The sequence below is a fragment of the Patagioenas fasciata genome, chromosome 14 (assembly GCF_037038585.1).
Source record: "Patagioenas fasciata isolate bPatFas1 chromosome 14, bPatFas1.hap1, whole genome shotgun sequence".
NCBI lineage: Eukaryota > Metazoa > Chordata > Aves > Columbiformes > Columbidae > Patagioenas > Patagioenas fasciata.
Window position 1 is genome coordinate 18961196 of NC_092533.1, and position 27064 is coordinate 18988259.

The following is a 27064-nucleotide window of genomic DNA, read 5'->3' on the forward strand; positions in this document are numbered from 1 at the left end:
CTGCATGGACAACTCTGAATGTCATTATTTTTAAACAAAAGTGTCTGCCTTGCTTGTAGGTGGGAACCTCACTTCAAAAAACAAAAGAATACAAAGAGAATAAAAAGAAATTTGTTTTTAAGGAGTCCATCTTTTATCTAGGAGACCAAAGCGTATTCCCCAGAAGGCAGCAGGGGACAGACGAGCTAAAAGGAAAATCTGCAGCGGGTGAGAAGCAGAAAGGGTTGGGTGGGCAGAACCCCACAAGGGGCACCCACACACCTGGCTCTGCACCCACCAGACCTGCCCCTCCGCTTTCCTTGGCTCCACAGCCACACTCAGCTCTCACACCGCACCCACAGAGTTAAACAGCTTTTAAACAAACTAACTTTTGTTTCCAGAGCCTTTCAAAGAGCTACCAGGCTTCATTTTCCAAGTTCTTTCCGCAGGTTTCATAAAGTAACTGATAATGTCAATTCAAGTTGTCATATTCAGCAAACCGCAGATGACGGCACCTCGGGCATGCAGAAGAGATTCTAAGCTGAGAGGCAGTTTTTTTCCTGGCCACATATGGCAGCAGCAGAGCACCCAATGGATGGCAAAATCCTTTTCTCCTGACAGTCCGAGGTTAACATATAGGCAGTATGAGTCAATAATCCACAAACGGCTGCGCATCACGGAACATTTGCATTCAAGCTGAAACATACAGACATTATAGAAAAATACACTCCATTTATGAAAAGCACAGTGATTGTGAAAGCAAGCTCAGAACCACGTGACTCCGCCCTGTCACTGACTACTGGGAATTTCGCAAATGCGTTGGTTTTCCCCCTATGGGAAAAATTGATTTAATTGGCACTGAGGAAAACCCATCTCTTAGCACACCTTTGCAAGGGAGTTCTTGGCTTGAGAGCCTAAAGGTTTGTTGCTGTTACTGTAAAGAAACCACTTTCAGAGCATCAATTCAGCAAGTTCACAGTCTCCAAAGTCATGAAGTATTCTCCAATATCTTGGAGCAGAAGGTTTTTAGCCCTGGCATACACAGGTTCTCTGCTCTGTTTCTCCTCTGCCCATTCGCCTCCAACTCCTGCCCAACCTGCTCAACAAACACGTCCCTGTGCAGACCATAGGAAGCCAAAATTCTCTTCTCTGTTTCAACAGCCTTCCAAGATACAGCTTCACCCTCATCCTTTCCTCAGACATGAGGAGGATTAAGTCACTCTTCCGCCTCTATTTACATTCAAGACGACTGCCACTACTTGGATTAGCCACAAACACTAATTATTCCATATTGATTCAGTTGACTTTCTGGGACAAAGTAGGTCTAAAGCTGCAGGACACACGATGAGCGTTGCAGAACATCAGCTTTCTTACACGGGATAAAACAGGCTAAGCAAAGAGCACGCTCTAGATGTTGAACGCCACAATCAGCACAGAAACTCTGGCTTCTTGTCAAGAAAGACTTCTACTGCTTGCATTGGGATCCATAAAAAAGGTAGAGAGATATTAAAAGCAATAAAATAATAAAGCATAACAGGCTTTGCATATCACCGGCAAATTGGAGAGGATATTAGCAGTACCAGGCAATAGCAGAGCGACATGTGCACAGACGCTGACTGCCCTCATTCTCCCACTTTATCATCTTCCAAATCTCACCCTGCAGAAAGAGAGGAGCTGAACCCAAGAGTTCTGTTAGAACAAGGCTAAAGAAAAAAGGGGAAGCCCAAGACTTGAGATGCACGTATTTTGTCATAACGCAAGGACTGTGGTATTCCCACTCTGTAATAATTCCATCCTCCCTTTCCTCCAACAAGAGGAATTCAAAAGCCCAGTTGTGTGTGTAATACTTCTGCACACTGAGAGCATGATCCTGCTGGAGGCTAAGAGACTGGTTATGCACAGCTCAGCAGTCACTGAGCAAACTTGCACGCTCTGTTCCATCTCTACTCCCCGATTTGGGTTTGAGAGAGCGCTCCAGTATCACCAAAAGGAGCCCCACTAGGGTGACTTTAGATTTAATCTTATGTAGGCAGGCAGAGTTCAAATGTTTTCCTACTAAATGGTAGAATTCAAATTAAGTCACAAAACACAGAATTATAAAGCAGCATCCATGCATAGCATTATAGCATATTTATGTAAAATGGTTTACAGCTCAACAGAAATAAAATGCTGTTAAATGCCAACTGCCACATCACAAAAAAGTGAGCACGCGTTATTCTTTCAAGACTTCCACCAACCTTAAATGTTATTTGATCAACATTAAATTAAGAAAGGTCTGGATTTATAACGCAGTATTAGACTATATTAGATATGTCTTAACACTGGAGATAGACATATGTCTAATAAGAAAGGAAAAACAGATGTTTCATCAATACCAACCTGAAGGGGTTGGGTAGGAAAGGAGGGACCGGGTAGGGTGGAAGCCTTCACTGCCGCACCAAGCATCTCCAGAACTCAAGTCTCAGTCCAGAGACAGCATCAGCCTCCAATTGTGCTGCACACATCAATGCAGTGTGTGTTGTAGGGGAGGGCAGCAACCCTCCTCCTTTTACAGCTATTAGAAGTCTACAAAACGAATGCTGAAAAGCGTGGCAAGACTGCAACACTGAGTACTGCTGAGTATAGCTTATCCCGAGCCCCAGCTACCGCCAAATCCACTCACTTGACGCGTTATTACTGGCATTTTTATGCCCAACAAGCAGCAGACCCTGAAAGTGGTGGATGGAGAAGAGCGATGATTTAAGATTGCGATCAAGTGTCAAGCTTGCATTGGAACAAGACTTCAGCTGCGAGTGTTGGGCTTTGGTGGGTTTCTTTCAGTTGGCATGAAGGCAGGCGTACGCTTCTTTAAGTAATGCATGGCGCAAACGCTGCTTTGGGCCTGAAAAGTATTCAGGACTTGTGGTGCCTGCAGCAATGAACTGGGAGCCTGGAACACCTGGAGCCCAGATGTGCTGCCCTCCCTCCCTCGCCAGCCGAGCCCTCAACGCAGCAGTTGTTCGGGATGTCTGAAGCTGCAATTCCACGTTAGCACCAGGATGAGCTCAGAGTAGCCACTGGGATGACAGGGAGCTCTGAAGAGCTTGAAAACCCAAAGCTCACAAGGCTGATAAAGCTTTGCACAAACTGGCTTCAGTTTATTTCTATAGGCTTCTGTATCACTACCTAAGAAATAAAAGTTCCTTGAAAATCTTCTGCAAACACACCCCATGCTCAGTCCCAAACCAGGGTGATGTTGGAGAAGCAACCTGTTTCTGTGGCCCGAAAATATCTGACTGATACAGTGTGAAATTCTCTTCATCAGGCGCCCCTCCAGGTACACTGACTTATTTACTCTATGTCAGTCTGTAAGCATTAAGCTTTAACCGTATGACTTCAGAAACGTTTTGTTTTCAAAAGCAGCATCTTTGTCAAGCTGATAGCATCTATGGAAATGAGTGCCCAGCACAAGAGCACAGCTCTCTGCTGAGCAGCCAAGTCCACAACGGGAACATCCATCCCGGCTTTCAAACCACGTCCATCACGTCAGCGTTCAAGCATCTTGAACTGACAGAAACAATATTAAAAAAGAAAGCGTAGATTATCTCAAGGCAGAATTTTTATCAGCATCTTCATCATAAATATGAATCAGTCTGCCATTTTAATTCACATCTATTTCCACAGAAACAGTTGCTTTCATTAAAAGGGCTATGAAAGAGCCCTTTCAAATATATAGATACTTGCTGTAAATAACTTTTACAGTTGTGAAAATTCACACATGTTCCTTTCCAAGCTTGGATCCTTGATGGTAATACAAAGCTGTGGATCAACATTATTAATAAGCAAATTCATAATGAAAACCCATCTCCATTCTGTAACACACAAGTGTGTCGGGACTAGAAATACCCTTTGCTGGTAGCTCTCAAGACAAAATTATTTCTCCCAAAAGATATTAAACAGATAAGCTAGACACTTTCCTGCCCATTCATCTCAAGCATCAGAGATGCTCAAAGAAGCTTTGGAAAGCAAAACAAAACAACGCAATTAAGATGGAGCAAACAGTACTTGTTTGGAGCAGTACATGTTCACAAGCACACTAAACACAGAAAGGAGGTGCGAAAGAGGCATTTAGCAAGTTACGAGACTACCAAGTCTAAAACCAGAAGTGCTGAGACCTACTTTAGGCATCCCAAGAGCCAAAGCACAGTGGCCAGCGGGCGAGAGCTCCCACCAGCCGCACGGTGCGGCAACCCGGGCTCCAGCCACCTCGCTCACCGCCCAGCTGTGCTGCACAGCTGTAAACGGGACCACAATCTAACAGGGACAGAAACACAACCCCCACCCCAAACACACCCACCTATGGCAGCCAACCAGTCCAGGCCCAACAGAAGACGGAAACTGGGAAAAAAAAAAATCTGCTGCAATAATCTGTGTCTGGAACGGCTGCTCTGAAACCAGTCCCCAATGGTTTTTCTCCATTTGCTGCCAAGCACCTCTAATGCAATCCAGACACTCAAGGACACAGTCAGAATGTTAATATGAAAGCATTAAAATTCCCATTGAAATCGGACCTGTCAAGCTACTTTATGTAACACGATTTATCATTTCCAAATGTAGTAACAAGGGATTTTATTGTACAAGAGCATGTTGTACACAATGGGGCTCTGGGTTCGCATTCCGCACTAGCCAGACTAGAATTTCTGACCAAGCTGATGCCAGTGTGTGTCCGAGTTACTGGTGTGTGCATGAAAGGGTAGCTGGATGCATTAGAAATTTATGGGGTACAGAACAGACTTAAAAGGAGAGCGCTCTGCACATCTCTGTGCATGCTAAATAGACCTGGACACCTCTGATCGCTGCTGCAGAATGGCTCTAAAAGAGCTCTCGTGGAACAACGCCGAACTGTCCCCATCCCTCAGGGCACTTGCATCGAGCAATAAAAATGGACTGTCAAAAGCCTACGGAAGTTTTTCTCTCCAGCCTTACATGTCCGTCAGATAACTGATGTCCTTTGCGAGATCAGCACAAGCAAATTGAGAGCAGACAGAAATTTCTGGTGAAGTTTCAGGGGACGGCCTGCACTTTCTAACCCACCAAACGCCAACTGCAAAACCTCAACCTCAAAAACCACCAGCTCCTATATTTACCATATTTAATCAGCTAAAATCAAGCCAAGCTGCCCAAGTTCTGCACTAATAATACCCATGGAGAGTTCCAGCACAGAGCGAATACCCTGTCACGATTTGAAGTTGTGGATTTTCGTCCCTGTAGACGCATTTTCTTACCTCTCCATTCTCCATACCAGATTCTCAGAAATGCAGACACATTTCAGCTCTATCAGCCCACTATTACTTTTTTATGCATTCATTTGTAGTTTAGATAACATAACCGCAATGAAAAGCGCACGTATACATTTGAGGCAGCGTTGACCAGCTCAGTACAGAAAAGCAGAGACCTTGACAAGAACCGTACCCGCTCTCTGCACCGGGATAGGTGTCACAGTTGCTGCTGCGCAAAAGAAACACCAGGATAAAGCGGTAGTGGTGTCAAAAAATAATCTGCTTCATACTTTTTATTTGGAACAAACCGCAACTGGTCAACATCTACCAACACAAGGTTAGGCAGTGAGACACAGAGATGTTTCAGTTGTATTTTGTTATACTGCCGTACTCAGGACCGTAGCTTTCTTACCAGCTCCTTCATTGGTGTACTATTCATCTTGAACATCCCTCAAGCAGATGTTTTATTCTGTCCCCTTCCCCTAAGTCTGCTTTTTATGTCCAATTAAACTCAAATATGCTTTGAAATTTTTTCATTTAATTAATAAAATACACACCAAGAATGCTTGACTGCAAGAGGTCACACAAAGACCTGGATCTCCCCATCAGTTACATTACAAACTTTGTTACAACTGATGTGGTCAGTTTATTGCATTACATGCAGCTGATTCTGGATCTAAGACCTTTGAACACTCCGCTTTTACAACACTAGTCAGAATCAATAATGATTTTTTTTTAAGCCTTCCCATTCTTACTCTGCCATTCAGCTCTAGCAATAAGAATCAAACTTACCCCAAGTAAAAAAAAATAAAATGCATATAAACATTAGTGTTTGCCATTTCAATCCAGGAGGGATCTGCAATGCAAGTTTAAAAAGCAAAACTATTTTCTGTTGGAATCGTGAGAAGCGAGCAAAAGCCCTAATGGAAGGCAGCCCTCCCTAAGCACAGGGGAAGACGAGGGGGAAATGCTAACAAGTCAGATGCTACAATTAAGGGATGAACAGCTGGCATTTTAAGGAATGTGGCTTATAAACCAAGAGTCTGGATAATAAAAAGGCAGATAAAGTTCAGTGGACATAGGTAACAAGTGGTGCACAAGGGAAAGACCATCTAACTTCACATCCAGAGAAACAAACTCCTGCCACTGTGGCCCAGAAGCCAAATCTCGATGGCAGCCATTTCATCGAGATGGCACCTCAGTGCTCAGCAGCTACCGGAGAGCAAATCAAGTGTTAGGAACGGTCAGTACAGGAGTAAAGAACAAAACCAGACGGTACCATGACACTGCCTGAATCCTGAATGCAGATGCAGTTCTGGGCTCCAGATCTCAAAGGGACTCTGAAGATCCAGACACGGCACAGGACGAGGTCGTGGAACGTGTCTACATGAGTTTTTGGCTCAGATCAGAGGTCACTTTTGAAACTGGTCTCCCAGTCACTGCTATGTGCACTGTGATTCCCCACTCATGAGCTGGATTCTGAGTGAACCTGAACAAGGAGACGGGTCCCAGCACAGCAAACACCACCTGCCACCAGTTCACAGGACCAGGCTAAAAGCAGCTGTGCAAACTTTTGTGAAACGCAGATAAGCACAGGCAACAAGCCCTAACCCACTCAACAAAGCCCATCCTGTTCCACCATGGTGATTGATAACGAGGGCACAGCCAAAGCTCAGAGGAGCTGTTTAATAGCTTGTCTATGGCAAGCACCTGATAAAACTAGGACACCATTCTGGGGAAGACCAAAGTCTCCTACATGATATGGCTCTGAAACAACACAGGTGGCACAGAAAAGGATGAGCAAGGGAACTACTCAGGGTCTTTTCCTAAATGAGATGAAGGAACCATCCAGGAGAACAGGCAGGAGACTGTTCTGCTTCAAGGCAAAAGGAAATGGTTCTTCACAGAGCACCTAAGCAGGAGAACTTCTTGCTAACGAAGATGACGGATGCTGTATGTTCACAGGGGTTCAGAAAGAAACAACACAGATTCTTTGGGGGAAACGGCCACAAGTTGCATCAGGGAAGGTTCAGATTGGATATTAGAAAAATATTCTTCCCAGAAAGTGCTGTTGGGCATTGGAACAGGCTGCCCAGGGCAGTGCTGGAGTCACCATCCCTGGAGGGGTTTAAAAGGTGCATAGACAAGGTTCATAGGGACATGGTTTAGTTCTAGAGTTGGGTTATGACTTGACTCTTCCAACCAGAATGGTTCTATCATTCTGAAGTCCAACCAGAGTCATTAAATGTTAAATGCAGCCAGTGACACTAGTTCTGGAAGTATCCGAGCTGCAGACTGTGAGCAGTCGGAGGATACTTTGGGTAAGTGAAGTCCCTTGTTACTGTCCTCTGTCTTGCAGGAACCACTACTGACTGCTGCCAAGACAGGACACTGGCCTGGATGGACAAAATTCAGTCTGACCAAGTTGGACTACTCTTGAAAATGGCAAGACAGGTGTGTGAGATGGAAAAGGAAACAGAATACACACCAATCTAAGAAAAGGGGATACAAACTTCTGTAACAAAGTACAGAACAAGCAAATCTTGTCCTTCTTTTATGGGCATAGTCACAGGCTTCACCACCACACCCACAGAGGCAGCTGGGGTCAAGAGATCCAACAATTCAGTTTTACTGAAAACTGTTATTCAGACTGTTATGCAGACTTATGGACCTGGGGAACAGGCCCAGAGACAGTTTAACTATGGGTTCAAAACACTAATAACTTTGAGTTACAAACTAGCTAGGAAACAGCCTTTTTATTGCCAGAGATCTGACAGAGAACCCAAAAGCTAGAGGAAGTCACTACACCAGAAGGCATTTCAAACTAAAAGGGAATCTGCCTCAAGACATTCCTGTGCTTCAACCTTTCCAGCGCACTCCTCATCCAATCTTCTCCGATTTTTTTCTTTTTTTTTTACACTTGGCCAATAAATATCTCTTATTCTAGCACTCACATAGGATTTATGATGCGCTGCAAGTGCTGTGTAATTAACAGATTTAATGCCCAATTCGTTTCCTTGTTCCAAGGGAGGCTGAGACAAGCACACCAGGAGATGGCTGGGGCCTCTGACTGTGGGTATTTCATACATATACATGATATGACATTTCCTCTACCGCTCCGGGAAGTCAGCACACCCCTACTCTTCCTGTAGATGTGTCAAAGCTTTTCCACTGTTTAGATTCCCGACTATTATTCATCCTTCAGCTTCATCATTGAGGGTATTTTTTCCTACCCTCAGTATGGATTTTTACACACCATCCCACATTTTCACCATAATTTATCAATTGCTTTTTCCACTCCATTTCACTGAATTTCTAATCTCATTTCCCCAACTACACTGTCTACAATCATAACATAGTAGTGACTTTAAAAAATTCAGTATGCTCCACTAATTTCACAATGTGTTAAGAGAGATAACAGAGGGAATACATTCTTTCCATCTCAACGTGATGACTTTAACTTGCATATTGGAGACAAGAGCCCAGAGGAGGAGGAAGAGGAGGAGGACAGGCATTCCTGCGAATGGCAGGCACAGCTCTGCACATGCACACAGGTACTGACTGACTTTCAATGAGACAAATGCCACCAGCTCTTATGTGCAAGATCCACATTTTTAATTAGCATTTGGTGGATATTTCGTTCTGAATCATGACAATAGGGCTTCATCCAATCCAGCAGCACATTAGTTGGAGGGATTATTACAGATGCGTCATATAGCAATAAAACGCCCTGCTCCAAAAGCAACGTTAAACGGCACATCTTAGCGGCTTGCTTCCCAGCTGCACTGCTCAGTTCTATAGAATGTCAATGCTGAACGCAAGCTACTTTCACAAGTAATTAAGACAGACTACATGAAGTACCTAGCTCAGCCCGCAGGCTATATAAGGCTTGGCTTTCAGTTTTGTTCAATTACTTTGTCCTTGTCTTTGGTAAACAGAAATTCTTGTTTTACTTCACCACACACTGCAGCTGCTCTCCAAATTATACCGACCTTATCTGCACATTCGACCAGTTCTACCCTACACTGAAGTAGCTTTCGTCAAAACATTTGAAGGTAGGGTCCATAACACAGCGATGTTCCTAAATAATTCTATTCTCTAAGAAAAGGTTCAGATTAAAACCCACCAGCATAAGAACAAAGAGGCAACAGCGGGGAGAGAAGCCCAACATTATATCATGCTGCCTTCAAACACAGCCGCTCATCCGCGTGACATGACACTTACTCCAAGCGCAGAAGCACTCTCAGGCTTCAAATACCGTGTGCACATTAAATGCCTAAACACTGGAAAAAAATTGCTCAGAGTCCAAGATTTATACAAAACTGTTCTCGGGATTTCTTCCTAAATATTTAACTTCGTACATGACCCCTACTCGAACTGAGTAGCGACAATAACTTGCTTCTAAAACACACAGAACAGTTAGAATGCCTTTAGCTAAAAAGGGGACACAGTTAAACTTCCCAAGCTTAAACAAAATTAAACAAGTATTGCTTTTTCCATAAGTCAAGTTACCTCATGTAAACTGAGGCACAAAAACAGACTAAACCCATTTAATTTCTACACAAACCAATATTAACAGTCATAAAATAATAACAGTGTTAACACTTTATGTTGATAACAGTTGCTTGGAAGACTAGAGATCAACGTTAAGATAAGTGTCATTGATGATTTTAAGTATGTTTGATCCTGGCTCCTGACAAAGCTTTCAGCCTGCTGGTTACTGTTCACATTCTGTTCGGGAACAGCTTTGAGACACAGCTTCAAGTCCACATTTTACATAATAACATGGAGTTAAAAACCACACAAACTAAACAAACAGAAGATACTCACATTCCCCATGTATTCTGAAAGTAGATCCTGCAAGGCCTGTCGCACCGCATTACACTCGGCAACTATCCGTTCCCGTCGGTCATCACGTGTGCAGGATGAATCAGCCATCAGGGCCGCTCCGCTAATGATGCTCTCCAGGCGTTCTTCCAGGGAAGGCCTGAAACGCTCCTCGCTGAAGGTCGATGGATCCACAATAATTTGTTTCTAGGAAAATAACAGTTTCGGAAATTAGTAATCAGACCGAGCAGTAAGTCACTGTTCAGTCATTGAGATGACCGACGTCTACAGCAAACCCCTGATCAGGCATAAAAGGCAAATGCCACATAATCTTGGCACTGAGGACAGTTTTCATGAGTAGTTTTGCAAAATTACTACAAGGTTCCACAGTAGATTACATTGCTAGTCATTCCTTGCACTGCTTTGACAGCTAAACAAAATTTGGCCACAGGAAGCCTCGTTACATGAATGGCAAAAATGAAGTGTGCCAACACAAATAAGGTTCAAAGTACAGAACTCTTCTTAACTACATGTCAATCCGGACATGCCTTCACTAGTTAACTTGTCAGATATAATTATCCCACCATGAACAAAAAAAAAGGTCCAAAATTAGCCCTATATATAGTGCTGTGTTTCCTACTTTATGCAGTCTGTCTTCTCCTCACCATCATGCAGGTAAGTACAGCAGGATTCTCAAAAATTCTCAAAGTGAAACATCAACATGGATGTTTCAAACAGCACAGAAATCAAGCTCCTCATGGCAGAAGATCGCGAGTACATTTATATATTGCATCTCTACCTTGATGCCCTGAAGCATCATGGGCCCACCGAGCTAGGAAAAGTTTATCTTGAGAGTGTTAGGAAGCACAGCTCATACTGAGAGACTGTGCTGGTTTGACTGAAAAATGGGTTCATTTTCTTCATGCAGTTAGAAACCTTTCCTTTTCATAGCTAGCACGCTCAGTATTTAGACTTAGTTTGAGAACAAGAGCTAACAGCCCAGCACAGAGTCAATGTTTTAATTTGCTCTGATCTGAGAGCCAAGGACACTCTGAGCTCTGCCCACAGGTGTGAGGCAGCACAGAAGGGGATGGACAGACAGAGCTGGACTGACACCCACACTGAGCAATGAGAGTGTTCCAGCCCATTAGGGCCATGCTTTGTATTTAAGGAGAGTCGGGACCTTCTGGTTTGCTCTTCTGTTATCTCTCTTCTCTTGGCTTTTTTTTTTTGTGGTCAGAGCCGGGGGAGTTTCGGTCGGGATGTTCAGTTCGGCCTTTTTCCTCTCTTTTCTCTGGGATCAGCTTTGGGACCAGGTGTGCCTTGCTGGGACTGGCTGCTCAGTTGTCCGACAGAGTTGTGAGGAATGGCTTTGAGTATTTTATATACATATTTACTAGTAGTGTATCAGTATTTTCTTACTTTATTGAACTGTGTCTATCTCAATCCAAGTTTCTCCCTCCCCAGTTGGGCTGGGAAGGTGAGCGAGCGGCTGTGTGGTTGTATTGCCAGCTGCGGTTCAACCGCCACAGAGACCTGAGGCTGAAGCAGCAGTACTGATGTACCCGCTTTGCAAGAGGCCAATAACGCCACCAAAAGAAGTTCACCAGAAGAAGCAGCGTAGTATTTATCACCTTGTGAATATTTTCAAGTGGTTTATTTAAACTGGCTTAAAATTTATTAAAGGGAAATTAATTGGCCATTTCAAGGTTTGCTGGTTTGTTTAGGGTCTTTGTGGGTTTTCTTCCCGCTATGGAGCAGGAGGGGAGGGTGTTGCATATAAAAGAAGCCCTAAAGTTTATTGAAATGGAAGTTTTCAGAACGCTTGCATGCTAGCGAACTTCAGCATCAACGCCACGACCACCGCTTCTCCCACCAGCCAGCGCATTCCGTCTCCTTGCAGGGTAACCATTCAGCCTTCGCAGCAGGATGAGAACATGGCACGCGTTCTCCAACACACTCGTTTTTTCTGAAATGTTTAGCCATGTGGATAACAAAGGGTGTTTCAAAAAGATGGGCCCAATTTCAAAGCAGCCATGTTCATCATTTGAAACTCTGCCCAGCCCTTTCAAGTGGTAAGAGTTTCATTCATGGGCAGTTGGTGGTTGCAGAGATAGTGATTTTAAATTGGGTCCATCTTTTTTAAACACCCTGTACAACGATAGTATGCTACAACTCCAGAACTGCACCATCAAAACCAGAGATAATCGTTATCTTGTTATCTTCTGGTGGCCATTTAATATTTTACCATCACAGTAAAAACACTGGAGTGTTTGGGGCACGTGTGTGCAAAGTCTCTAATACAAGAGCGCAATAACACTCAGGAAATTAAGTGCAGGGATAACATCTCCCAGTCTCCTTTGGCAGGAATGCGATGACAAAGCACATTGAGGCCGGCCTGCCGAACAAGCCCTGCTGCTATTAGAGAGCCTCACAATGCAGAACAAAAATCTCCAAAGCTCCGCATGAACTGCAGTACTCAAAAAAAGTCTCCAGCCATACGTATTAGAGAGTTAATATAGTAAAATATGGCCGTAGATCAGAAAGCACATTAAATGGTTTGAGCTAATTAGCCAATCCATGACCCTGAACTGAATTGCTTCTCCAATTCCACATCGCCAAGTCAGCCCTTGATGCTGTGTGCCGTGATGGGACCTGCGGGCCTCCCACCCACACTGCTCAAACCTGCCACCCCAGGACTTCTGGAGCTGAACGTTCAACTGATGGAACTTAAGAAAAGCAGACTTAAAACTGAAATCTTAGTCACAGAGATCAAAACAACCACGCCACCCTCCCGTTCCTCAGGAGATCACACAGAAAGGCTGCGCACCAGGCACAGGGAGAGCTCCAGTATACCCTGGGAAAGGAAACAGGGCTGAGAAAGGAATGGAGGGGAGGAACAAGAGTGGCAAGAGCAAAAAGGAGAAGGTGAGCAACACCTGGCAAAAATGAAAGTATTAAACACCTTTTGAGTGATGTCTTTGCAATATTAAATAAAGTTTCAGAGGTAAGTTAATGCCAAGGTGTTTAAAATTCAGCAGCTGAATCAGTGGTAGGCTCAGAATACTGGCTTCAAAAGGGAAGTGTTCTCAGTAAAAATGCATGGCTGCCCTCAGTACCTCACTGAACGCGAGATAAAGAATGACAGATCAGTACAACATCACTGCGGAATGACTTCATTCCCAACCAAAGATCATATTCAACTTCCCACTTCGTGTGCCTCTCGGTAGGTAGTTTGGGCAATTCCAAATACATTATTCACTTTTAATAAGTCATCTCTGTCACCTACAAGAATACATTACGTAAATATATTATAAAATATTCAATTTCAAATAAACCAAGGGCTTACACCTAATGTAACAGTAGGCTAACTACTATTTCAGAGCTAGTTTAACTTGACAGCCTTCAGTCACCAAGAACCACATATATAACTTTTTTTTTCATACCGGGATTGATAGAATATAGCCTTTTAAACAAGAAAAGTCTGCTTTGGCCAAGACTTCCTGTATTTCAGTAGAAAGCAATCTTTCAGGCAATATAAATAAAAGCAAGCTGTTGCTAATAAATGAACACAATAGTTACCACTTTTTTTTACATAAAGAGCTCAAAACTCACATCGAAGTTGTTGAGAGCATAGGCCAGCTCTCCCCCTCCGCCCTGCTGCTGGGCAGCGTCGTCCGACGTCGTCGCCTGAGCCGCGTTGGAGATGCCGGTGACCGCCTGCTGAAGCTGCTTGTAGATCAAGTCCCTGTTGGCTTTGTAGGCAGCGACATCGGGGTGCTGCAGGCAGGCCTGCGACGCCGTGTACAGAATGGGAACGTTCTTCTGCAGGATTCCTCTGGCTGCTGCCATTTGATCACGGTGACCCACATCTTTCAATTCCTATTAGGAAAATTAAAGGGAAAAAAAAGGCACTTGAGAACGTATCCCACATTTAACATCCATACATTGTCTCCCTGCATCTTCAAAATACAGGCAGGTTCTTTGGCTAATATGCTCAAATCTAACTGCCTCCTGACTGAATATCCCTGTTCTTAAGGGCTCAATTTCAAGACACAAAAAGCTCATAAAGACCAACAAAAAAATACCATAGGGCAATTCCCAACACCACAATTCAAAACATGAGGTTGGAGTTTTGCTCCTCTCCACAGTACAGGACCATCATTTTGAAGGCTGGCAACACCTGCAAATCAGGAGGACACAGGTTGCGAGTACACAATTCTTCTCCCCATTCCTTCCAGTTCACACTATAGCTAAAAATCACAAAGAAACCCAAATCCTCAAAAGAGAACACCTTACATTTTTAGATAAAAATAAAATTAGCTTGGTTCTTAAGTTAACTATCAAACAAGATGCTTCCCATGCAATCTTGTCTTGCACTTGCACATGAGAAGAAAGATCTTCTTGAATTTAAATTCCAAGACTCACAACCAGAATGTTTTCTCTAATCATACCTAGAAGATGGAGTTCACTCCTCAAGAGACTCAGGTACTTAATTTTAGAAGTGCAAGTATATTATCTCATTCAACTTCTTGTTCATCTCCAATGAGACAAAAATCAATCCAATGACTGTAATTACTGCTAATTTAAGATTAGTGAGCAAGTCCATATGTCTTTTCCCAAACTCTCACTGCTGCAATTCTCTAAAGCACCATCACCCCTGTTTAGGAATGGAATCACTACGACGAGATAAAGCTGCTGAGTCCAGCACAAGCAGTGAGTTTATAAAAGGAAGAACCACCAGAGTTATTAGCAGTATCGTAATTTTAACGTTATCTCTTAAATCTAACAAAGAGGTGATGAAAATGAAGAGGATTGCCTTCCTGAGAAAAGGCAAAAAAAAGCATTGACAGACTCTTCCAAATGAATGTGTTCTATGCGACCTCTGCCAGACGCACACCAAGCAGGCAGGGCACTGCAAGCAGGTTCATAGATTTACAGATTTAATGCAATCACTTCCCACAGCGCGGAACACTCCATCACAAAGCAGTTTAAGAACATTTATTGCATTGCCATCACAACCCTACACCCATTTACTGCAATCAGATTGTAGATCCACAACCAACTGACAATCCATTTTAGAATGTAACCAGTTTATTTTCAAAGATGAATCTGTGCAAAAAACCCAAGCAGTGTCAGAGGTGCATAAGGAGTCCTGGTTTGTACGCATCAGCAGAACAATCAAACACAAAATGCTCTACAAGAATTATGCTATTTCTGATAAAAGGGACTGCCCACACCTCCGCTTGCTTTTGAAAACTTACCTACACAGTGAGTCACAACAGTGCTGTTGAACAAAACCGATTTCACACGCAATTTAAGGTTAAGCACAACCTACCCAAACAGACATAAACATAAACAGGATTTTAAACTCCTCCTCAAACGGGCATTTCAGGGCAAGACTAACCAGCAACCCCACTCACTTTCTTGGAAGGAGTTGTTAATGCTGTGCCCAGCCATGACTTGTGCTCCCTGTTTAAACGGGCGCATTCAGCCCACGTGAGCCGCACAGGCAGGGTCGTCTGGTGGTGATGGCACCAGGCACCGAGTCACAGCTCAATTCTCCTGCCTTACCCACACCTGCACTGCTTTAGAATGGGAACTGCAAGTCTTCGGAAGCAGCATTTCATTAAGGTACTAATGGATTTAAGTAAATAAATGCTACCAGAACAAATTCTGTCAGAAGCAGTACGCAACAGCTGAGCAGGCTTTCTGCTTACCAGGCAAGCTCAAATTTCCTAAACACAGCAGAGTGCAACACAAAATACTCAACAATAAAAATAAAGGGGAAAAAAAAAGGCTTTAGCAGCAAGAAGTACTGCCCAAGAGCAGCAAGGCTGACTTATTTTAAATGAGAAAAAGAAATTATATACAGAAAAGAGAGCTGCAGTCACTATACCTGTTGTCTCTTGGCTGCCATTATGTTAAGCTTATCCACTTCTGGTTTCAGAGCTTTGTACTGGATACCCAAATCCTGCTCCGTGCCAGCATTTCTTAGTTTCAAGATACCTTCTTCCACCTGAAAGAACATACATGCACATATTTTTCCAAGTAATACAGTCCACAGTTCAGGAAGTAATTCAGAATGTACTTCAGAGCAGACAGAGGAAGCAATCATCCTCTGCCCCCTTGTATTTTTTGGAGAGATCCTTCAAAGGCTAATAGTACTCCAGGCTTTGCTACTACTCCATAGTCAGCAGCTACCAGAGAGGGCTGAGTACACACATTTGAAAGAGTGTGAAGGAGCCCAGGGCCACGGCAGAGCCGTGGCAGGGGACAAAGGGCACGAGTAGAGTCCCCTAAGCCCTGCCACTAAACAGGCCCAGGATCGACTCTCATCTCATTTCAAATTCTATACAAATCGCCCACCTTCTTGCTCGTGGGAAGAAAAGGCTTCCTCAGGTATTCTGTACTCAGTTTACTTAGTCTACAAAAGCTGCTTATCCCTAGTAGCTACATGGGAGTACTGCTTATAAACAAGTCAAATTATTTCTTTAAGATGAAAAAAGCTGTTCATCACCTGCAGTTGCAAACTACAGTGCATTTAGTTTCAATACTAAAAGTTCAGAATAAAGTGCACCACAGTGTCAAAAGCTACTGACAATGAGTATAAACACAAGTGACAAACATCCATGGTACACATTTTGCTCAGAGGGAAAACCCTAAAAACCTCGCTGCTCCAGAAGCGAGCTGCTCAAAGTGCACACACCAGGGTCAGCACACACGCAGGAAACAAAGCCGCTTGATGGGCACGCCCGGCACGGCAGAGCCAATGCCAGCAAGGAACCACACTTACCACTTTGAGTTGAACGAGCAGCTTGTAGACATCTGCCATGTCAGCCAGAATCAGCAGGCGGGTGACGGCGGAGAGGAGGGCGCGCGCCGCCCGCACCATGTTCCCCCGCTTGACGGAGGAGCAGGGGTCATCTGCGAACTCCCCCGAAGCGCTCTTCATCAAGTCACCTGCACCAGGGGAGCAGATGGGCCGACTTTAACATCACACAGCATTTCAGGGGCTCTAATGATCCCCAGGCAAGCCAAGTTAAGTCTTGGAAACAAAACGGGTTGGCTAAAATAGAGCCAGCAATTAAGATTACATGTAGCTACCTGTAAGTATGGTTACCACATGGTACCAGGGTAGAGGGGTTTGTACAGGGAGGAAAGGCCGGGAAATAACACTTTGGTCCTTATTTCCAATTGTACAGGTGTTTTAACAAGTCAGAATCCTCTGGAGAGGCAAATTCAGCGTCCCTGCTCTGTTACCTGCAGGACTGCAGTTACTTCACAAACTACAATGCTTTCAAAGCTGAAGCAAAAGCTTTGTTTTGTGTGCGTGTAGGAGCTCAGCGAAAAGCGGCAGAAAGCACTGCACACACAGAAGGAAATGGCACAGCTCATGGGACCGTAAACAACTCGGAGCGATGACCTGCCTGGATATGCCCTGCTTCGCATTCAAAGCAAGGCACCCCTTAGTAAAACGCTTCAACATTTCATAGCCTGTGGGTCTGCATCTGGTGCAGGAGGAAAGAGTTTGGGTTTCAGATGGTAACAATGCAATTGGTTAACTATGAAAAGCAAAGACCACTTTGCACAGCTAGAGAAATTCCTCCAGAAGGCATTCAGAAAGCATAAAAGTAACGTCTGCATATAGTTAGAGGAGGAAATTCTGGATTTCTCCCCGGTCTTTCTGGGGCAGCATTTTGCTTTCAGTATCACAGTTCCTACACAGCAGTAAGTGTTGGAATCCACATTATTATTCTTGGATCTCTCTGCATTTCAGAAACATTTGGTGAACAGCTAGGATTTGGTTCAGAAAACAGCGAGTACTCAAGGCCACAGCTCCGCGGGCAGTTGGAGATGAGCAGAAAGCAGACAAACTGTGCTGAACTCACTATTGAGTCAGGGGCTCCCCACACCTGTGTCAAAGTGTCCCTGTGGTCAAACGCCAGGATAAAAATAACACGTCTTGGATAAGAACAGAACAAGTGAAAGCTGACAGGGACTCCCATCGAGCCCACTACCTAATGGGGTTTGCACAGTAACCTCAGGAGGAGGCAGCAGCATCATCCTGCTCCCCCACTAGGCCAGCAGGGCAGTGGGCCCCAGTATGGGAAGCGCTGCCATTTTAACAACTTTTGGTTTTAACTACTATTTTAGTTACTCAAAGACACCCACAACTGGAAACCCTGGGGTGAACCATCTGCATACTTACCATTAAACAACTCACATCTTGCCCTGGAAGAGTTTCTAACAGCCAGGCACTTGACACCTTCATAGCTAAACAGAGCCCAGACGCAGCTGCCAGCCTGTCCAAGCAACTACATCCAGACACCGTTTTGTTCAAACGCTCCCTCCTGTGTAACACCCTTCCATCATCTTAAATAACACGACAAACGGTGGCATACAACATTAAGATAAAGTATGCTACTTCAGTGCTATGACATATGAAAAAAACTTCCGTCCAAACACGGGCCAGCTATAAATAGCAAGCTGAAGCTCTCCTTTACCCAACCTTGAGGAACAACTCATTATTTTAACAAGTGTTACGAGCCTCACATTCCAGAGAGGTGAAAAACCACAACCAGTCAGGAGATTGTAAAATCCCTACGTAGCTAACGTGACTGTCTTTATTCCTTCTGGAACAGGGTAATAATACTGGAATTAATGTCACCACCACAAGTGTGGAATCTAGTAACAATCTCAGGATCTAAGGATATATGGCAGAACCAAAGTTCACTACAAATATTTCCCCCGTTATTTACTTATATGTCAAATTCCCACATTTCCAACTCCCAAAGACAAGAACGCTGTCTTCATTTCTTTCTTATTTAAAACAGCTTAGAGAGGTGGCCACTCACTTCATCCAAATCTCAGAAACTGCTAACAACTTTAAAAACCAAAGTTATCCTCTATCCATCTCTTCAATTGCAACCTTACAAGCCAGTCCTGAAATAACATGCTATTCCTTTTCATTTTAAGAGACTTGAAAAGATTTAGCGAGTTTCAAACAGCTTGTCAAGGTGTCAAGAGACAACCAGCTTCCCAGAATTAAAGGAAGATGGTATTTAAAGTTGTTGCATATATATATATTTTTTCTGCAAACTAAAGAAAGCTGGCTTTCAGAGTTCTTTGACAAAGCAACATGAAGTAGTTATTTGAAGCAGATTGAAAGGGTAAGGGGGAACTCTGCCCTGGCCTGAGTGTGCAGTTACTGCGATATGTGTGCACATTAACAGTTCCAATTGGATCCAGCATTATATTCTTTTTTTTGAATTTGAACCAGGGCTAACACAGCAAGTTTGAAAGCAGGATTTCAAGAGTTAAAATGAATACACTCGAGAGTCAGACCATGACACTCAGATGGTACAAATTCTTATGAGTAATCTGTTTTTCCAATATAACCTCAGATTTTCACCAGATACTACAAGGGAAAGATAATAAAACAGAGGCAAGAAAAGAGCAGGCAACAGTAGCCATACTACGATCTTGCCAGTAAAGTACTAAGAATTCAATTAAATCTAATGGAACAAAGCCCGTTTCAGAAATAGTCAGATTTGAGTCCATCAAAAGAAACCCCCCATTCTCCAAGCCTCCCCCCACGCCCACAGGCTCCAGCAGCACCTTGTGACAGCGCCATTCGCCCTCCTGGGCAGCGCGGTGCGCGATGCCCTCGGCAGAGAGGCCTCGCTGCGCACCAGCACTGACCGACAGGAGAGCGGCAGCACGGACAGGCCAGACCCGGGACACACACCAGCACCGAGGTTCTCCTTCCAAGCTAGAAATTCGTGCCTGCACATCACCCCGGACCCTTCAGCACCTTCCCGGTCACAGCCCGTCCCCAGGCGGCTTTGCCAGCAGTGTTAGAAATACAGAGCGTGCCGTCAGGTCACGCTCTGCCTGCTCATCACACCTGCTCACGGTTCCCTAGAAGATGTCGATGCCCCATCAAATGAAGGCAAGCATGAAATCAGAGTTTTAAGACTCTACTGTTCTGGATGCTGACGTCCTATCTTACCACCAATGCCACCTTCAGTGTCTGCCATGAGTATCACAACACACTGTCCTTGCTTTTACTGTGAAAGACAAGGCCCCACATCTCCTTTTGCCGTATCAACACGGGAGTTGATACTTACAGCAACAAAAGCTGCTCTTAATTCCTTAACCTTGTTTTCAGTTAAATCCATACAGTGCCTACAACACTCCTTGTATGGTTTGCCAAGAGTCCTCTCCAAGCTCCCTGAGGTTGTGGCTTCTATAAAGTCTCAAGTCCTTGGCTGGAAAACTACATCTAATACAAGGGGTACACTCCTAAAAAGCTTTTCTTGTGAGGAAAGAACTGAAAACTTTTTGCAACTTCCAAGAAATTAAGCTAACTGGTCAAAGTAGAATTTCAAAGCTGACTTTTCCAGGAAGAATTAACTGTTTAACTTAAAGTCATTTCACAGCTGGCCTCCTCCTGTTCCTTGGAAATCCTTAAGCCATGTATCTTGTGTGAAGTACAGTTAAAAAAACCACAAAAACGTTCTACCCTTTCATAATTCACCTCACTGCTCAGAGAGCTTCACTCGGAAACACAGGGCAGAAACACACCACGCTGAATCACTGCGTTCACTGCCCTGCGTTTGCAACCATGAAACATGATCAGAGGATTCACAAGACCATTCATCCACCCTCTTGTCTAAAACCCTATGCACATGCTTAAGAGTTTTAAATTCAAGTTTTAATTTTTGGTCCTTTATGTAAAATCACCATAGGAAGAAACACAACAGTAAGACCATAGTTAATACCCTGGATCCTCACACTAGCATACAGATATATAAAGGAAATAAATAGGAATAGCCTGGTCAGCATGACCCAAAATAAATTACCTTCTTGATCACAGAGTCTGCAACCAGCACTTACAGTGGGGGAGTCAGACTGGGCAAGACCGATATTGCTCCTTCTATTATCCAACAAAACTCCACGGGCAGAAATTAATGTAACAAATGCTGTAAGGATGCTGAAATCTGAGGTGTTAACATCAGACATTTCCCCAGTAATAAGTCCTTTCTGTAACCACAGCAGGATCTATTCTGAAAAACACTGTGGTTCTTTGTCTCCACTCTTCTCTTCAAAATTTTATTTTAAGAAGTTTCACTAGTTTTAAAGAAGTCAAAAGTCCAAAGCTTTAAAGGGCCAGGAATCTTGCTTTAGGATATTTCATGAACTTGCTTAATATTTAAAGTGAGTTGTAATTTATTCTTTCATTGTAAAAAAATCAGGAAGACTTTGAAGATCCACTTCTGCTGATTTAGTATGTAGCTACACTATCATTCATTCTAAATAGCTCTTCTCACTTCTTTGTTTTTACCCTCAACAAATGGGATTTCATGAACACGCGTGCTCGCTACAATCATGTACCCTCTCCATCTTCTTCTTGCCAACTTAAAAAAAAGATTTTTTAATTTTCTCTGATGAGACAAGTTATCTATTGTCCTAATCATCTTCATAACCTCTGTCTATATTCATTCATCTTTTTTATTATGGTAACTAAACCTCTCCCTACTCTAAATACAGGCATTATTAATCCTATTTTCCTGTCTTCTGCTGAAGATAAATTGTGCTACACTTCTCTAATCCCACTGCTACCGTCAGACACGCAGATGCTGTCAGTTCATGATCACCCCAGTGCCAAACAAGACACCCAGATTCTCCTCTCCACTTCTGCCCCCATTGCAAGAGGCAGATAAAGGCATCAATGCCTGAAGTTTTGCTAAGCACAAACACACACACACACTTTGTACTCAATTTTCCCAGTTTCTCCAGTTCATGAATTCAACTGGTATACCACAATATTGGAAACACTTCTGAAGTGCACAGACTGTATATAAACATGCACACTGAGAGTTCCTATCTCCTTGCTGTCGTTACCACTGCTGAGAACGGCAATCCTTCCCTGGGCGTTGGCACCAATAAGCCTTCCCTCTGTTATATCTCGTTTTTCACCATTTGCTTCTAATTTCCTCAAAGGTTTGTTTGGTTTTTAATTTCTTTACCAAGAGCCGCTCTGCTAAACCTGACCAAACACTGGCACCATGCCAGGGCAAAGGGTTTTACCCCTGTTCAGCCGGCCCTGCTGCGACTGTCCCCACAGAGCGGTGGGCACCGCTCAAGTCTAATCCTCACCCACCCAGCTTCAGAACACAGACACAGCTCTCTCTGCACTGGATTTCACACAAGTTGCAAACAGTAAAAAGGGAGGAAGAAGTGAAACAACATTAGGGTGAGAAGTTATTTCACTCCAGCACCTCTCAGCCCTCAACTCCACCTCCTCCGTTAAAGATCAACAGAGCAGGAAAGCTTTGCCATCTACTCTGCGCAGTCTCAAAATCAAGCAGGGGCCAAGGAACGAGTGAAAGGCTCATCCTGGATGTTTTAGTCTCAGTCTCCCCTTCCTACCAGCTTCTCACTGGAATGTGCAACTACAAACAGGGCTAGTGGAGCTCCTCAATGCTGAGGACTGAGTACAGCTCCCTCGCTCACAAACACCACAGAGTCACTTGAAGGTACTCACAGCTGAGCTCTGACTCTCCATTCTGAGCAGCAATCAAGCAAGCACAAAAATTAAAGTCTTCAAGACAAAGGGGTCTCTTTTGCTGTTGTTTGTTGTTGTTAAATTAAGCCAACTCAATTAGCCCCTTATATTGCAGCCTTCTTATGTTGATCTTTCTTTGGTCTGTCAACCAGGCTCATCCGGAACTTAGAACCATATTCAACTAATATTTCATCACTGTGCGGCTTCAGCTACAAACAAGTAATTAATGCTAATGAGTTTTCCTTTTTCTTTTTTTTTCCAGCAGCAGCCACCACAATTAATACCAGTTGACTGGGTTTCACTGAAGCATAGAAAAGGCTCATGACTGGAAGAATGATAAATGATTTATGAGCAACAATATTTACTAGTGCATATTTTAGAGTGAGCCAGCTCCACAGGCTTTTCTTGCAGGTCTTCTCTAAGAAAGTAAAAAAGAAAATGATAAAAATCAACACTAGACATGGGGGAGGAAGCCTGGAATATTGAATCAAGGTCCTCGCATTCTGTTTGTTGCTGTTTACATTTTGCATATTTGAGACACCCGGCTCTGTCAAGTCAACACTCAGCTCTTCCTCCTACAATGCTGTTTTGAATACATTCAAGTATTGAAGAAGTTATTGACATATTTGATACACTGTTCCAGAACAGGCAGGGGGGAGTTTAGGTTTTAGCCTAAACCAAGTTTTAAATGCTCATCAAAGAACGAGCCCTTCTGCTTCTCTTCTCAATCTCTACCTGGGACATGCAACTTTCAGATCTGCCCCGTTCACATTATTCCTCAAGGAAGCTGTAGTTTCACCAGCTACAGCACACACAGCTCTTACCTTGCTTGCGAACATCCTCCACAGCCGCCACCAGCTCCTCCTTCAGGAACTGGCTCTCTTTTGCAATTTTGTCTCCTTTCTCCAGGAAATTCTCTGTTGCTTGTTCAACGGAAGCAGCCAAAACATGGGCCTTTTTAGAACGCCCTCGCTTTTTATTAGAGGGGCCCTTGTTGCTAGTGTTAACCAGTGTTGTTACCTAAACGCATAGATGGAAGAAAATTAGAAAAAAAAAATATATATATTAGGAGTTTATCAATTTGACAGCAAGGCCACGCGTAGTTTTTTCTAGACAGCCTACTGCTAACACCTGTGCTGTTGCCAGCTCCAAAAGTTAAACTCACGAACAAGTGTTTTTCACGTCTCTTTAAACATTACCGTGCTCCTTGATTCCTTAGACGAGCATTATAAATTCAGCTAAACTGCTTAGAGATTTTTCTTATCAGCAGCAGACCTGAAAATTTGATTTTAACACTTGAGATCTACTTGTATTCTTGATAAACAGCAATCTCAGTAACAGGCCAGAGCTGTTTGGCACCACATAAAAAGAAAGTGAGTTGGGGATAATTAGTTTGGGACAGCTCTCTGGGCATGAAAGGCCCCAGACAAGACTGAAGCCATTATCTACACAAATCGAACAGCACAGTATCTTTCAGTCCGAAACAGTGCTACAGCCAATGGGCTGAATGCAGAGCAAAGGACTTCCTAGAGCTCATTATTTCCCTAAAACAACCAAACCCTCCCAATGCTCCTGCAGTCAATAAATATTGCCAAGTTTGACGTGTCAGACCAAAAGCCTGCTAGGAGCTGGTCACCAGCGGCCATATGACCCCCAGGTTCTCTGTTAGCTCAGGATCAGGATCTGTCCCCTCCAGTCAAACACACAGATGTCACAAAACCCATGTGAGCTTTTCTCTTTGTCCCCCTTTTATTTCCTCCCCATCTTTTTTGTTACGTCTAGGAAAATGCACACAGAGGTACTTCAGAGGGACATTAAATTACAACACTAAAAATATGACTACTCTGGAAAGCCCAAGGGCTGCTGACATAAAGGTCCTCAGAGTTGAATCCATCTTCTCAGCCGGCTGACTGAGAGGGAAAGCCGCCAGCTGGGAATATCACTGTCAGTTAATGGGGAGCATTTGTGTGGGGTAGTCTCAGTTCATCACATACTACAATTTGCAACAACACAACTTACTTTGCTTTCCTCTCTGTATTTTGCGAGACACATCATTCACAAAATCTGGGATTGCCAGGACAGCCTATTGTGCTGCTCCAGGAATAAGTTACAGACACTGACTTTGGACAAAAAGGTCCTGTAAACATGTTTGCTCAGTTCAGTTTGCCAAATGAGGACAATTTCTCTTAAGGAAAGACTCCATCACTAACTCTGGCTAAAAAGCGATACAGTAGATTATCCAACTGCCCATCTGAATATCTGGAAGGAATAGATGGCAGGTACAGAGAGCAGCCTGACAATTAAGAGGATGTTAACACTGGAAACACAACTTGATCATTGCAGTTTGTGCTTAGCAGGAGTTGTGTCCATTTCATACTGTCACTTTTAAAATTTCATATTTCCGGAAAACCATGGTAAAGAAGACGCATTAACTGTCTCCAGGGCATCTTCTCTTTCAGACCTCCACGAAAGTGTCTTCCAAAAGTCTTCAAAATGCTCAATACACATAGCTTACATTTACAAGACTTACTCTAGCTTTTCTTTATTCTTATTTCACTGGGCAATATACACCACGCAGAAATAAGCTTTTATTCACAAATCCAGCATAAAACATTAGGCAGAACTAAAAAGAAAGCATGTATGTCTTGTAAAGTCTATACTGAAACAGTAACAAGTGCCATAAAAGCATACATCTTGGGTAGAACTTGGTTAGTAATCTAGCCACAACACAAGGCTGGTTTGGATAGGGTGCAAACATCCCCTGCCACACATGTCACCATTTACCTGAACCTCCTTCCAGAGGGAACACTAAACACAGGCTCTCGTAAGTTTTTTCTTTGAGAGCAGCCATTTCTGGCAAACATTACTGGCTTCACTGCCAGGGACTTTCGTCATTCCCAAATACCAGTCTCTAAATGATATGTTGCACAGCTTTTTAAAGACTCAACTAATAAACAGCATACCACCCAAAACACAGGTGAGAAACAGCACAGCAGCAATGGAACATTAGTTATTATACCAACATGCATTTCTGCACTTCTAATTGAAACTATCTCTTAGCAGGTGCTGAAGTTGCACAGTTTTCCGAGACTGGTGCCCAATAACTGTCACAATAAAACTGAACACAGAAGTTGTTTGTACGCTTTTTTCCACCTTTAGTTTTGTAGTGTTCTTACTTGTGGAATTTAAGCTTAGAAAGTTACTTAATTGAAATAACACATCAAAACAAGTAATCATCCTTATGAAGTTTGGTTTTTTTCCCTACCTGTGTAACAAGAGGCTCCAGTAGTCTTTCAACCGCCAGTGTTCTTATCTCCAAGCTTTTGGGGTCCCATTTGAAGTTAACGTTGCCTGCAGTAATCGCAGTCATTTCTAGAATCATAAGAGAGCTACATTAATACATTTTTATTATGAATAATGCTGTTGGAATGTACTTTTAAAATAAATTTAAATGCGGGCTATTAAACAAACATCACGTTTATTTGGTTTAAGTTAAGGTTATACTGTCTGCAGAAACATCAGTTTTGGTTCAACAGGTGACGGTCTAAAAAATTGCTTGTTATGACAATATAGACATTACCTGTATGTTTTGGGTAGAAAATAACACACAAAACCACACCAGAACCTACAGTATTTTATCAGAGCAATAACAAGATAGACAACATTTGGTCTACACATCAGTCCCTACCCCAAACGCTTTGTCAAACCAGGAGCCGGGTTCCAACTCAACTCATTCAACCTACATGCTCATCCAATTCACCTTTTGCAAGTACAAAGGTAAAATGGCGAACATAAGCCTTACGAAGCCAGAAAATCCAGTTGGTTAATATTTAACAGCTTATGTATCTACTACACCTCCCCTTAACATTTACATAGGAGGGAAAAGTAGATTTGCATGAAGAGATCTGTTAAAAGATGACACCGAGCTCTTCCTTCCCATTACAGTTTTATATCAACATCCCAATGGAACAGCAAATATGACTATGAAAGCTACTAAAATAGCTCTGCTTTTGAAACCAGTAGTCTAAAAAGAATAAAAATAATTAACTACAACAGATCACCAGATTTAACACTGTGATGCTGTACAGCACAACAAGGAAATAACCAGAACCATAATTTCAAGTTTAAAAGGTGGATTTAAATTATGTACAGGTCCATTAAACCAGTTCATGCTATTTCAGACTTAACAGATTCCAGCTTTTCCTGCTTTGGGTTGTCCTCAAAATTCAAGATTAGACTAAACCCGCTTTTGTAAATTTTTATTTTTAAAAAAGTCAGGAAGAGAAATACATTTCCAAAGTGTCCTTCCACCCCTTTTCCTAAGCGTCTATCGCTGATGTTGTTTTAAAGCTTATTAGCTGATATTTTTAAATTGACTCTGGACAGGGCATTGTCTGCATAGCATCTCAGCAGACAGATTGCTCTG

The 27064-nt window shown here is 43.1% G+C and overlaps 1 protein-coding gene across 1 annotated transcript in view; it reads right to left on the reverse strand.

The window, feature by feature from the left end:
• CTNNA1 (catenin alpha 1) overlaps window positions 1-27064 on the reverse strand; it is a 112744-nt gene that overhangs the window by 70901 nt on the left and 14779 nt on the right. Inside the window, exons 2-7 of the mRNA XM_065848762.2 lie at window positions 25904-26010; window positions 23463-23658; window positions 16861-17027; window positions 15964-16083; window positions 13680-13946; window positions 10068-10271 (exon numbers count right to left, since the gene is read on the reverse strand). Coding sequence (XP_065704834.1) covers window positions 10068-10271; window positions 13680-13946; window positions 15964-16083; window positions 16861-17027; window positions 23463-23658; window positions 25904-26008 — 1059 coding nt within the window. The 5' untranslated portion in view covers window positions 26009-26010. The remainder of the gene's footprint in view (window positions 1-10067; window positions 10272-13679; window positions 13947-15963; window positions 16084-16860; window positions 17028-23462; window positions 23659-25903; window positions 26011-27064) is intronic.